The sequence below is a fragment of the Microtus oregoni genome, unplaced genomic scaffold (assembly GCF_018167655.1).
Source record: "Microtus oregoni isolate MIOR12 unplaced genomic scaffold, Mior012 000035F_ref0000213, whole genome shotgun sequence".
Lineage (NCBI taxonomy): Eukaryota > Metazoa > Chordata > Mammalia > Rodentia > Cricetidae > Microtus > Microtus oregoni.
Window position 1 is genome coordinate 25,337,671 of NW_024543094.1, and position 15,559 is coordinate 25,353,229.

A 15,559-nucleotide genomic window follows, 5' to 3' on the forward strand; every position below is an offset into this window, starting at 1 on the left:
TTAAATGTAAACAAACGTTTATAGACAACATTTGGGAATATGGGCAGTTTTCTCCATACTGCTCCCTGCTGAGTGTTGGGTGTGGTAATTTTGGGGGGTGTTCATGGCAACCTTTGGGGGATCTTGTTTCATAAAATCACACCAGTATGGAAACAACCCACAGGTTCTTATCCTCTGTGGAAACAAGAGAAGAACCTCTTTTCCAAAGCAACATTCCCTTAGACCCAAATTTGGAAGTCATGATACCTTTATAATATATATGCTGGTTTAGCTTAGCAGCCCATACAATGAAATTTCTCTCTGTACTTAGCTCTTTCACAGTCAAAAAATTTAAAGATAACACAATAATATACATAATCCAAACTCTCTGTGAATTTTACATTTTTACATGGCTTGTTTTTCTTTACTATTTTTAATCTATGGCTATCTGTACTCTGTCTCTTTAAAGACTTTACCATTTTTTAAAAAAAGCATTAACTTTATTTTATGACTCTCTATACTCTTTTCTTCTCTCTTCCAAGTCTATGTACATGTATCCAACATTATGACTCATCTGGATTTGTCTTTATTGCATATATATAATTCTTTACTGTCCAAGAAATTTTTTTTAAATGCTACATGCTTCTTAAAACTTAAGCTGTTCCATTACTCTGGTATATACTGTACTTCCCACTTGCCCACCCAGTCCAGCATGGTGGAGTCACTTGCACCTCTGAGAGCTATGCACACAGCCCCATTCTCAGGCACACAACCAGTCCATGTTGCCATTAAGCAAGCTGTGGCAGTCTGTTCACAAACCCCACTCAAATGCTCTGTATCTAGACCCACTGCCTGAAAGAGTCAGAGGTCGTGCTGGCAAAATGCGTAGAAGGCCAGCATTGCAAAACATCATGGCTCTTTTTCTATTGCTGAGTCAGGAAAACCTCTCTTAAAGAAGCCATGCCTCTGCTTGCTTCTAGCAAAGAGATCCCATCGAAGAAAATGCCAATAGCAAACCACGCTTAATTCTGTTTGTGTGTGTATGTTGTATGTGTGTGTATGTGTCTAGAATTAATTTTTAAGCTTTGTCATGTTTTTATGTGGATGTAGTTACCCACATTGGCACACCAATCTGTTGGAGGAGAGCCACTTTTGTTGATTCCCAGCTGCTGGCTAGCTTAGACCCAAAATAATCACACAGAAACTGTATTATTTAAATCACTGCTTGGCCCATTAGCTCTAGCTTCTTATTGGCTAACTCTTACGTATTAATTTAACCCATCTCCAATTATCTGTGTCTTGCCACATGACAATGGCTTACTAGCAAAGTTTCGGTATGTCTGACTCTGGCGGGAGCTCCATGGTGTCCCCCTAACTCTGCCCTTCTTTTACCCGGTATTCAGCCTAGATTTCCCTGCCTACCTAAATTTTGCATTGAAATAGTTCCAAAGCAGTTTTTTTTTATTTGCTAATGGAAATCACAGCACACAGAGGGGACTTCCACATCAACCTCCCTTAATTTTCAGGGGTTAATGTTCTCCTATTCTGTGTGTGTGTTGAAAATGCCCATTAGTGAGCACTTTGGTGCTTTATAGACAGGGTATAAAGAAATCCATCTTAAATTGACCAGGAATGCTGTCTCTACTGACTAGTTTATATTGTACCAGAAAGGGCTCATTTAGACTGATGAGAGATAAAATACTGTCCTGTTTGGCAGGATGTACTCACTGGTACAATAGTGAAATAGCAATGTTCTGGAATAATCAATTACTTTCTGATTAGATGTGAGGGCTGTTTTACAGAGGAGATTTCATGCCTGGTACTGTAAAATCTTGTCAAAAGCCCATCTTTTTTGTGATTCCAAACTGCATTCTAAATATTTGTGTAAATCTATGGATTTGTGCTCTCAACTTTGATCAGAGAAGCTTCTTTTTGCAAGGGGTAGTGGCTAAGGCAGAAACTTCTAAGTGGTACAGTGTAGCCCATAAGTAACTCAGTGCTATGCTGTGGATGGGTCATCTATAACAACCTCACATTATTCAAGATTTAGGAAATTTTTTGGGATGGGTCTTAAGAATATAAGAACCAAGAATGTGGAAGCGAACTGTGCAGAGCTGCCTTCTGAACTTGACATGACTGCTGTACACAACAGATTGCCACAGCTGTGGTTACTTGTGTGACATAACAAGAAGAAGCCAATTAAAGTTTTGTCATGAATGCAAGAGGGGCTTCAGAGTTCCCAAGCCCAGCAGAGGAGCTATTGGCAGTTGGTGGCTCACAGCTGCCATAGGTTGTCCATGACCCACTGGATAATTCCACACATAAACTCTTCTGAACATAGGGTGAAAAATAAATATAGTTAAATGCAATGTTTTAAATCATAATTCAATTCCTACCTGTAAACTTGATTACATTTGCATCAATGAAAATAATTACTGCTTTTCTAATGGCTCTAAATATTTGACTTTCAATGTCAGGTTAGAACTTAGGACAGAAAAAGCTTGAGATTGACGTATATTCATTTACATTTTGCATGTTATACTATTTTAGAGCTAAACTATAAAAACCTATATTGCACTATCCAAACATATTAACTATTTCTTCACATCCAAGATAAGACTATGTGGTTATAATGCACTGGAAATCCTCATGTAGGAAAAGGGAAACAAGATGAGAGGCAGGTATATGTTCTTATTTGTTTAAAGACAGCATGGAATTAAAGCATATTTTCAAAGAAAAAGCTACTGTCCTTTGCAGAAATTAAAGAGGGATCAAGGTTTATTTTGACCATGGGAGCCACATACCTTTGGTTCCAAATGAGGAAACTAAATGTCTTCAAATCTAGAAATAATTTTTGTGTCTTAAACAAAATGCCCTGCTTATTTCTCCTAATCTAGCAGCATGTGAGATGCCCTTCTCGGGGTCTTTGGGAAGGAAGACAACTTTCAAGTTGTCTCAACTCCTTCTTTTTATTCTGAAGAATCTTCATTAAGATGTTTCTTGGTCATATCTTTTAGTTATTTTTTTCTTCCTTTTTGCTTTGTTTTGCTTTTTGGTGTTCTTTTATTTCAGGTGGTAGCTTTATATCTTTATTATTTGTTGATGGTGGATTTACTTTTGTTCTTTCCAGATTTATTCCCTGATAATTTCACATTTTGACATGATGCCTTTTTGGTTACCCTTGCCCCGTCATCTCTTACCTCTTTCTGAACACTGTCGGCCACCTTTCCTCCATACACATCTGTTTAGTGTACTCTTGTCTTTCTGTTCTTTCTTGTGATCCACTGGATTTAATGTGTTTTAGTTTTTGAGAAACAATCTCACTCTGAGGCCAAGATTGACCTCAAAATTGATATAATCCTCCTGTTTCAAACTCCCAAGTCTGAAACAACAGGTGTGTGCCACCCTTCTTGGTAGATTTTTTTTCTTGATGGATTAATAAAAAAGTCTTCAGAGAGCATCATAAGAGATTTTCAGTAAGCAACATTTAAAAATAGATACAAGTTATTTTTTCAGTTCTTACCCAGCATGTTGAGGATTTAAGGAAAACTGCCTGTCCATTTAATAATAAGCTAGCTGTGCAGCTGAATAGTCTTCACTTTTCATGAATCCACTAGGGACCCGAGGTCACAGGAACAGTCACTGCTTCTGTGGGAGACAAACAAATGGACACAGGGTCACAAATGCTGACAGATATCCCTGGGTAAGAACTTCTATAGGAACTTGGTAGGACATCTAAGCTGTGATTGTCCAATAGCTGAAGGCTCAGTATGGAAACCTGCAGGAGAGGAAACACAGAGAGGAGGAGTCTTAGGGAAACATCTACTCTGAAATCTCACCAGGTTATTACCTAGAGTAGGAGTTCCTCAGCTTTCCCAAGGGGAGGAGATGAATCACAGAAACATTCATGAATATTCTTCTCCCAGGTGGATCTGACCTTAGAAGAAACCATTTCACTAAAACTAAGCTGACACAGGCAAAGATAAATCTTCAACAATATGAGAAAGTTGGGTTGATTTAAAGGGTGTGTGCTGTTGGGCAGTGCTTACTTTTGTGACCCATAAAGTGATATGTAGGTATTCGAAGGAGTGCTATAATTAGTTGTAATGTATTTTTAATTTCAAGGTCATTCACTAGCAAAGGTGTCTTTTGCAAGGTATGTAACTAGCATACAGAGGGATGAAAATTTGAATCATATAAAATTCTTAATTAAAGCCACAGAATAGAGAAAGTGAATGGAGGAGAAAAAGAAACAAAGAGTAACGAGTATAAAAATGTTAAAAATGATTATATATATTGAACCAGTTCTATCAATAGTATGCTATATCAATAAAGATTAATAGTAAAAATTCATCAATTAAAAGAAAGGCATTGTCTGTGTGTAAAAGAGACATAATACTATCTGTGCAGAATCTATACTAAATATAACACAGAAAGATCCAAAGTAAAGGAAGGATATTCATCAGAAGAACTTGGGAGTTCAGACATAGACTCAAAAGCAAGGAATATTATTAAGGATGCAGAGGAACATACATGGTAATAAATAGATTGTTCCTCCCAGAATACAAAAATATTCTCTAACATAAGTATTCAACACCAAAAAATCATAATTTGTCCAGTAAATCTTGATAGAAATTTAAGATCTATTTGACTCCTGGAGAATCAAACTTGCTTATCAATGGAAAGATCCAGCCAGCAGAATCCTAAGAAGGGCAGGATTGACCATAACACCATAATCAACCATCTGGACCTGATAATATCTACTTCATCCAAGAGCAGTAGAGTGCCTGTAGTCTCAAGTAACACAGAAAAATCACATGATGAACACGTGTCATGGACTATGAACATAATAAATCTAAAGAAGTAAGCCATCAACAGCATTCTTCCTACAATTTCCCCTTGGGAGAACAGATATGTCATATAAAATCAGAAGTATTTTCTACTTTCTTTACATGTTTGCCTAACTTGAGAAGAACCCCATTTCATTCCTGCCAGTGATTGAAATTGATGTCTTTTAATTCTTTCCCAGTTTTTCCACATTTCTCCTTATAATGCAAGAACTCGGCATATAATTTCAACACTCCCAACAACACAGAGATTCAAAAACAGCTTGTAAATAGCTCATGATTCAAGGAAGTTTCTATAGCAATCTTTACATATTTTAATTCAAAAAAGAACAGAGCATCAAAATCTGTATATTTCATTGAATACACTGAAACACATAAGAAAATTTGAAACATTCAAAGGAAAGAAAGCAGTAAATTAATTTAAGATAAAGGCTGTTTAATACCAAAGGAAGAAGAAAATGAAAGTTTCAAAAATGAGTAGTTATTAATGTAATGTGTAAAAGAAAATAATTAAAAATAGAAGATAGTTTTTGAAAGGTTAAATAAAATGAAAAATACTCTGACCAAGATACTTGAAACAACAAAAGAAAGCACAAAGTTCCACTGTGAGAACTGAAGGGAGAATATTGCTGCTGATCCTTGAACATTGATAAGCCACCAAGAAAAAAACGTATTACGTAGAAAATAATTTATTAAACTTGTTTGTAACTATACATGTAACTTATCTGCTACCTCAGAAAAAGCAAGAAAGAGAAAAGTAGTTTTATAAGTTTTGACAATGATGTCAATCAGAAAACAAATCAAATTATATTGAATGCAGAGACTTTTGGCAGACAAATGCATCTGAGGAACACAGATGATATTTATAGCACAGTGGAAAAAAAATAAAATGGAGCTGGGGACTCAGTGAGAAAAGTCACTCATTATTGTGCAAGCACAAGGACCTGAGTTCATACCTCCAGCAATCACTTAAAATCCAGGCTGGGTAAGATATATCTGCAGCTATTGGTCATGGGGACATGAGGATCCCTGCTGCTTTCTGTCCAGACAGATTATCATAATGGAAAAACTCCAGGTCTAGTGAGAAGCCTTATGTCAAAGTGTAAGTTGGAGAGTGACAGAAGTATACATAGATTATTAACCTGTATCTTTCACATATGCCTACACAGGCAAGCACCCCTCCCATAAATACACACATGCATCAACAAACAAATTATGTAAGTATTCTCAGAATCACATTCTGCTTAAACTTTAGCCACATCTTACTACTCTAGCTAGTGTAGAAGTAAGAACAATTGAAAGCAAGCTGTATATCAGTCATTCCCCAGTGCCCACACTGTACCCGCCTACTGTGCATAACACACAAAGTGCTATGGCTTGGAAGAGACAGGTTTGGATGAATTGGAGGAAAGTACCACACCTTCAGAGTCAACACAGAGTTGAGTCTTGTGTAAAATAAATTCTGCATATCACATGACCAAAGCAACACCTTTTTCTTCAGAAGAATTAATTGCTATTTTGAGATGACTTGTAAGAGATAAATTCTATTTAACTAGTGCGGTTGGGGAGACAGAAGAAGGGAGAGCATTTAAGGTAATGATGTTATTTGTACATGGGTTAAACATATTCTGTATTGCTCAGTAAAATAAACTGTTGCACTGAAAAACAAAACTTTTTCTCAATCTGTTCTAGGTAGTGGTCGGCATTTCCTGTACATCAACTCTTCTGTCTCCAAACAAGGGTCTATTGCAAGAATCATTACCTCTCAGCTCTTTCCAGCCAGCCTTGGAATATGTACTGTTCGGTTCTGGTTCTACATGGTGGATCCCCAGATTATGGGGATTTTAAAGGTATGGAAGGAGCTAGATTTGTGTCAATGGAAATATTCATCATGTAAGTTTCAATTGCCACCTCCTTTTTTAATCACGCTGCCGATGGTGGCATCATTAATTTCTCATCTCTACCTGGGGCTGTGGGTCTTTGGCATACAGTACTGTGTAATTCATCTCCATCTGAGTCAAGATTAAACTCATTGATGACTGCCACTTGAACTCAATTATGGGGTCTGCTATTTAAAGAGTACCTGGAGATAAAGGATTCTGAGTAGATTGTACATGTACTTTACAAATAAGAACTTGCCTAAGGACAATGAAGAAATGTGATACAAGAGATAATGATAGAGAAGTCTCTACCTCAAGCAGAAAGGGTAAGGCTACCTTGAAATTTTAAATTTAAATCTGCTCTAATTATAAAGTATCAGTCCTTAAGAAAGGTGACAATATTTATACTTCTAGCTTTATCAATGATTAATGAGTTTTTAAATGAGGATGAACCAATTTTGAGCTCTATGTTTAATTAAAAGTGTATGTTGGAACTCCCAGGGTTATGACCTAGCAATTAATTGTTTAGACCAACATGACTGGTTTTATTGCTTTTAACTCAAACACTGTCTCTGGGAAATGGTGACAGCTCTTATGTTTTCCTGTCTTTCAGGAGGTATTTTATAATATATATATATATATATATATATTCTTATTTCAAACATTTACCTAATATAGGAGGTACATTTCAAACTTTAAAATAAGGAAATTCAGACCCAAAGAGGCTTAGACACTTTTCCTTCTCCTAGATTACACGATTAGCAGAAAATCTTACGTCAAAACTCTAGCATCCATTTCTTATCAACCTGTGGTCTATCCAAGAAGCCTGAAAAAGAAAACAAAAGAACAAAAGGCATAAAAGTTCCAATCACTGACAAACAGAGTCTCTCAAGCATGCAAAGAAAATGAAATATTTATCCCAACTCTATGAGAGAATTTGTTTTCAAGTGGAAACCAATAGAAATGAAAGTCCATTCTAACATGTGTGGGACATGTGACTCAGTTCAATACCTTGATACTTTGTAATTTTTTCAAAGTTTCTACATATAAAATATATAATAATTTGGGACACTGACTTATGGTTGTAAAAAAATTCCATGGAGTCTAACTTCCTAAAAACCCTGCATTATTAGTCTTTCTTTTTTGTCATGATTTGTTACTCATGATAGCAAGCAGATCTTTCTTACTTACTGGCATGGTTCTGCATCCTCCTCCATTCAGAACAAATGCCTAACCATGCTTTTGCGAGTTAGTCATCTGCCTGGGGTATCCAAATATATAGCACCTAGCTTTTATCTGTAAATATCTGTACATAGCCTCTAAATTACAAATGTTGGTCTCTGTGATGATTTGTGATTCTTGCTGTGGGATCATTCATGGGTTTTCTAATTAGAGAACAGCAGTATGGAAAAATATTTCTGTATTCTGGGCAATCTTCAAGTAATTCTAGAAAGAATATTGGGGAGGAATTGGCAGTCAATATGATAGGCAGTAATGGTGGTGATGGGGTTGGTGGTGATGGTTGTGGTGGTAGGGAAGCTGCCTTCTTCTGTTCTGGACTGTCTTGATGAGGTTGATGATACAGTGGTACAGTGACTCTTGCTTTGTATTTCTGGTCTTTTCTATTTGATTTGGCTTGCGAGGTTTCTTCTAATTCTGAAGCTGCAAGATGTATGATAGGCTTGGGGTTATTTGATATCTTTGAGAGCATCTCTCATACATGAAAAGAGAGACTTGAGGGAAAAATAAGCTATGTGCGTGCATACATACACATAAAATACACACACAGAAAAAGAGAGAGTGACAGAGACAGAATTGCTTTGTCTAATTCCCTGGATCCTTCTTTACTTGAGCCAGTAACTCTAGGAGTAGTTAGATACTGGAAGGGTCTTGGACAACACTGAAACCTGGGAGTAATAGTTTTCATGTGGTGATGTTGATACTTACTTCCTAATAACATTTCCCAGGGATAGAATTCAATATATGAATGGGGAGAACCATTAGCATTCTCTAGACGTCATGTCAAAAGACTGCATGACTTGATTTAACATGAACTCTCAATGTGTTCTGCCTACAAATAACAAATAGGACAATTCTTCACCAGCGTATTGAGATTATTTCCAAATAAAGCATGCCTAAATTGTATCACTGCACTAACTTGACTCATCATATAAATCTAAAGCAATGAATATAAATTTATGCAGTTGATAGGTTCAGGTAAAATTAAACATGATATTTATGCTACATTATGGAGTACAAGCCAAACTACTCTGACTTATCCTAGCCTTTGAAGTAGAAGGATGCATGAGAAAAACAAATACTTTACAGGACTAGGGATACTACAGTACCGTTTCCAAGAAAATGGATAATAAGAATATTAAACTGTTTACAAAGTTATCAGCATGATTTGATACAAAGGCAAGAAATTATAGAAAAATACCACCAGTATCCATTTCACTGAATATTGCCTATTTCCTGGCTGCTAATATAGAAGAACTTAATTGTGTTAACTTTTTTCTGACTTTCAGCTACTTTAACACATATGAAATTGATCTCTCGTTAAAATGATAGTGGTCTTCTTTTGATCCAGATAGCTTAATAGCCCTAAGGGAAAACAAATTACTTTTTTCTGAGAAATTTGAACTTTAGTAGCCCATATGCCTTGCCACGAATTTGTTTATATTTTATATGTAATGTCAGTTAAAAAAAAGTGAATGCCCTGATTTCGCCAAATTCTTCTTAAGAAAATCAAAGGAAACATATATGTTTCTAAATATATACCCTTTGTAACATTTCATCTAATCTATAGATACTTCATGTTGTTTTGTTTTGTCATGTTTTTGTCTTACTGGGTTGTTTTTTTTTTTTTTTTTTTTGATTCTTCATTTTTTGAGAGAAAGAAAGAACATGAAGATGGGTGTTTAGGGATCACCAGAGGATCTGGGACGAGTTGAATGGAACAATATGATCAATATGTATTATATAAAAGAATTAATAAAAATAAAATAAAATTTAGCTTTCATAATATTTTGTGTAATATATTATAGCTGCTCTTGGAGAAGAAGTGAAATGAACTACTTCTTAAAACTTCTTCTGTGATGGCATGATTTGACAAATCTGCATGGTGTCTTACAGGTCTAATGTTCATATTTCAGAATAATTAGCTTGCCATTCTGAAATAGCTTTTATTTTAAAGTTGAATTCATAGATCTAAACAATTTCTATTAAAGCCTATAGAATTCAAATTTACCTAGCATGTAAATATGCTTATTCAAAATCTTATGGAAATTGTTGTTATGATGATTGTTAAATGCTCATCGGTTTACTCATGAGCACATTATTAGCCCTAAGACTTGCTCAATGAACTTTCTTTATGCATTCTTAGTAGTAAAGTAAACTTGTCTGAGAAACTTATGAATGGGTGATTGCTTAATCAATCTGTTAAAATTGTGTCTGCATTTTCCAAGTTTCATTGAACTATAAGAAATGTATTTACAATGTGCAGAAAGATAATGTCTCAAGTATATATATATATATATATATATATATATATACATAATATATATATAATAGTTTTCATGCAGTATTTTCTGATTTTGAGTCCCATTTTAAGAAAAACAGGAATGGCACTGGAAAAAATACAAGGACAATGTCAATCATAATAATATCAGTTGTTTTCTATATGTCAAAAACTACAAAAAATTATATTAATTAATATCTATTCCTCATTCAACAGTGTTATGTACACCATATATAAAAGTCAAGGACAATGAGAGAGAGAAGAAACTTCCAGAATCTGCTCAATATTCTAAAATTAGGGGATGGTAAACTTTAGTTTTCCCACATCTACTGGCTCTGTTGCTTTTCACTCTTGTGTCTTCCTGCCTCTCACATTAAGGGGCTGTTTAAAGCTCACCTGAGCTAGTGGGAGCTCACTGACTCTGGACCGACAGCTGGGGAACCTGCCTAGGATGGAACTAGGCCCTCTGAATGTGGGTGACAATTGTGTGACTTGGGCAGTTTGTGGGGCCACTGGCAGCAGAACCAATATTCATCCCTAGTGCATGAACTGACATTTTGGAGCCCATTCCCTATGGAGGGATAGCTTGCTTAGCTTAGATACCATGGGGAGGGCATTGGTTCTGCCTCAGTTGATGTGACAGACCTTGTTAACCCCTAATGGGAGGCCTGATCCTCTCTGATGAGTGGTTAGGGTGGCAAGGGGGGAAGGTGGGGAGGAGAAGGGGAAGGAGAGGAACTAAGATTAATATGTAAAATAACAAAATTGTTTTAAAACATAGATAAAATAGCTGTTTCCATAACCTATTTAATGTTTACATACTCATTATTCAGAAATCGCCTTTATATTCTGTAAAAAGTTCTTAGAATCTAATTCTTTAGAAAAACTTTTACTTATTCTGTGTAATGTAGGAGCCAGCCATGATAGGCTAAATAGAAACAAACCACCCAAAGTAAGTTCTTTTTTTCCAACCATTATTACCTGCCAGTGTTGGTCTTAGACATTCTTAAGTTTAATGGTGGCCTGAGGCAATACCTGGTGCAGGAAGAACCACAAACTGAGATCACTGAGCACCACCCAAGAACAGACCATTCAAAGGAAATGCCTAAAGTTTCAACCCTTGTAGACAGGATTACCTGCCAGCACACTCACCAGGACACCCCTAGACAAATGTCAGTCAATCAAGGGTCCTGATTCTTAGAAACCCCTCACACCCACCTTTACTACTATAAAAACCCAACTCTAACTGAGCTCATGGCTCTCCAATTATTTAAATATGTTGGATACACGGGGGGACCAAGTTTGCAAACTTGTATAAAAGAAAGGCTCTTTGCTTTTACATATGGGACTTGATCTCCTTGTTGATTTTTGGGGGACTTCACAGATCTGGACATAACATGTATGACATGCTATACCTTGTAATATAAAAAATTTGCCTTAAATCATAGATATCATAGAAACCTAATGGTAAGTCAAATAGTTGTATTTGTCTACGAACTCTTCATGTATAGAAAGCAGTGAATGGTAAGATGAATATGTTTGTTCTGCCGAGTTTCCTAAGAAACAACACACTTAGTTCACTTGTTCAGGATTTCATATAATCATCTGTTGGATAAACAGTTAAAGGACAAGAGCCACGAGGGCATCTTTGCCAAACTGAGATCTGCCATTGGTAACTTCCTAAGGTGTGTCATATTTGTTATGGTTTAAAATAAAATGCTGCAGGTCCCTGAGTGGTAACAGGCAGAAGGCAGCAGGTCATGAGACCATGGGGGCCACAAAGGCATTCAGGTCCCAGGCAGGAAGCCCCTAAGTAGCCTGCAGGCCATGAGGGCCAGAGGGTCCTAGGCAGGGAACTGCATGATGAGAGGGAGACCAACTGAGACAGGTAGGCACACCATGCAGAGGAAGTAGGTATTTATTTAGTGGGCTATGGAAAGGTAAGGGAAAAGGTGAGCTAGAGGAAGAGTGGGGGAGGGGGACGCCACAGCAGCAGCTACCTGTTTGGAAAAGAGACTGAAAGAGAAGAGACTCAGCTGGAATCAGGAAGGAAGATCTGCTTGCCTCAGTGGTGGGTGGAGGAGGGAGTAAGTGGGTCTTGTCTCTTAAAGGGACAGGACAGACCATTACAATATTGACCACTGCCTACACCAAAGCCAGGTCTTTAGATGCTTCCACTGTCAGTTCAAGCAGAACTCTATTCTTTATGATACACCAGACTCATTACGCTCAAAATAGCAAATAACAGAAAAATGAGACACATTCCAATACATCTTGTGTCTAAAAACCCTGACTGTGGACCAGAGACACCAGCCATGAGCAGATACTGTGAGACAAGAAGGGTTTCAAATTCACAATTCTCTTCACCAGCTATATATAAGTTCATAATATGAATAATGACCCAATAAAATACAATGATGAAGTCCTCTTAGTAATGGAAGAAATATATCTTGGATTTATATTCACACATTAATCAGGCATTAGGTTAGAATTTAGTACAGTAAGGCTGTAATTAACAAGTGACTACATATGAGCTGCTTTGCAGGCCCTGGCTGTTCCCTCTAGGCTTGTATAGATGCAAAGAGTCTTCTATATTTCATAGCTCTTGCTACTGCTGTGGGAAGTTCCAGGCAAGTGGATAGAGAAGTGGGGGACAATGGAGATGAAAAACAAACAAACAAACTAAAAAAAACCACTTCTACTTTGTGTTATGATGAAAGTTGTTGAGAGCTGCTATCAATGCTTCTTTTAGAGATTTTTTTTAAAAGTAGGTTTTAATTGACTTCCCAGACCCAGCAGTTTTCTTTCATCCTTGCTTAGGCTGAATTTGATGTCTGCTATATTCACAAGCAGTATGGCACTTCTCATCAGAGCCGCTTTAGGGAATAATACTAGTGAGTATTTAAGAGAGGAAACAATGACACATATAAATGGCCCTATAGTGTGTTATACATTAGAATGGCTGAAAATGCATAACAGATATCTGTACCCTAAAAAGACCTGAAAGAAAACCAGAATATATTGATCAACAAAATTGGTCAATTTGTACCAATTTAAGCAGAAATAAAAGTAGAAATGTATGCCTGCCGTTATCAATATACCTATTGCAATACTGCAGACATTTTTATGCTGTAATGCCAATAATATTGCTGTAGCCATAGTTAAAATGAGCAAAGATGATTTTATTGTTATTAATGCTTTGAGAATCCCATGCATTGTATTTTGATTATCTAATTTCTCCATTTCCTTTCAAATCTATTCCCCCCACTCAATATTCACCAACATTGTGTTGTCATTCTTTTTGTTTTAATGTATGAAGTCCAATTATTGTCACCAATATACTCTTGGATGTGTGACCATCTATTGGTCCATATTTGACCCACCAGGGATTTTACCTTAAAAAAACCTAACTCCCCCTCTCCAGCAGTTATCATTATCAATAGCTCCTCAGCTAGGGGTGGGATGTCAATCCCAGGTTACCCCTCTACATTAAGATTGTTGTCTGACTTGAACTTGTTTAGGTCTTGTGGATGTTGTCACAATCCTTGTAAATTCATATGTGCAACTAATCTGCTGTGTTCATGAAATGCTATTTTGTTGTGTTTTGCTTTGTTTTGTTTTTTTAGTCATCCACCACCTCTGACTTTTACAGTCTTTCCACTTCATCTTCTACAATGGTCCTTGAACTTTAGAAGAGATTTTTTTTTTAAGTCAGATGAGTATCCAACTTGATTCAATAAAGTTCTTGATTGACAAGGTATGCACACTGGTCTAATAATGGCACAAATATCAACTTCACAGTATAGAACTCATAGCTAGAACAGCATCTGGGCCAAGAACCTGTGATTGAGCAGGTTATAGGTCCTATGAAAGCACCTAGTATTCTTCCTCTGCTAATGGCATGTAGTACTAAATGACTTCTCAGTGTATCTGCACACACCATCACCTATCACATGGCAAGAATCATGGGTCCATATTAACAGTTTGAGAAAATTGAGTGCATAGGGTTTGACAACAGGAAGATACTTTGACGTATGAAATAGAGAAAAAAATTCTGGAATAGTATGTATAGCTCTACTTGCAGATAATAGGGAAAAAAAACCTTAGAGAAAAATATTGCCGTAATCCACTATTATAAATTATAAATTAGACAGAACAGAATGGCAACACACAAGTGCAGAGGTTGAACTCAAAAGGAGGGAGCTAATCTAATTTGACCTTCTGCACAGACTTCCCCTTCACAGTGCAATAAAGAGAAAAAAGCGACCTCCAGTTGAAAAGCATTCCTTCTGGAAATGAAAATCAAGTCACATTGTGAAGACATAGAAGTGGGAATTTGCAAAAGAAAGTATTTCTCACACCTGACTATAAATGGACTAGGTACAAAGTCACCTTGAGAAATAACCAAATCAGCTTTGCTTAGAAGTCTGGGTCCCAGGCTGAGGAAGACTTCTTCAAAGGATTATTTAACATATTGGAAGCTAAAGAAAGTTTTCTTTTACATTTTTAGTTGGTGAACTCTATCATTTTTCAGATTCTGTATAGAATCTGGATTTGATGCCTTACTTACCAAGCCCTTTCCCATCATAGAAGAGTAAAATGTTCTCATTTATTATTCTACAAATTGGAGTTGTGGATTTAGCTAATTACTTAGGTTTTACTCTTGCATAGAAATGATGATAGATTAGAATCTCAAGAATTTTTCCCACATCACCATAATTATTTCCATACCATTGATTGAACCCTTTGTCTTACTTCTGTTTATTTCCCAGGACTTTTTTGTCATATGTTGAATCTATACATATACACACATTTTCTTTAAAATGATTGAAGGAATTATTACACCTAGTTCATTGCTAATATGGGTATATACATAGTTGAGTGATAAAAACAGAAATAAATTGAGCCATTTCGTCTACCCTTTCATCTTAGTATCCTGTGTAGCCTACTTAGAAAAGTGTGTCAAATTCCTTACCTATTTGAGTATCTGTTTTTGTTGCTGTTGTTTGTTTTTGCTTATGTGCTTGTCAGCCTTAGCTCTTACATGTCAAAGCTATGTTAGTATATGATATGACTCAAGACAATGACTGTGCATTTATTGCCACTCTTTTTTTATGATAATGGCATTTTCTTGGATTTCTGTTTGCATTTTGTTTTGTCACTTATTGCCTTTATTTGGGGTTTATTATAGTCACTGCATTTCAGTTATTCTTCCTTATTTCAAAAGTTTTAAAGTTGTAGTTGTCATTTTTTGTGTGAAGTAGATATTTTTTATTAAACTAGTTGAAAATTTTCATCCAATATGAATAACAATCCATTTCATATTTGAATAT

General features: G+C 36.2%; 1 protein-coding gene across 1 annotated transcript in view; it reads left to right on the forward strand.

Annotated features, from left to right (window-relative positions):
* Malrd1 (MAM and LDL receptor class A domain containing 1) overlaps nucleotides 1-15,559 on the forward strand; it is a 616,720-nt gene that overhangs the window by 457,831 nt on the left and 143,330 nt on the right. Inside the window, exon 31 of the mRNA XM_041630809.1 lies at nucleotides 6,519-6,676. Within this exon, the coding sequence (XP_041486743.1) occupies nucleotides 6,519-6,676 (158 nt within the window). The remainder of the gene's footprint in view (nucleotides 1-6,518; nucleotides 6,677-15,559) is intronic.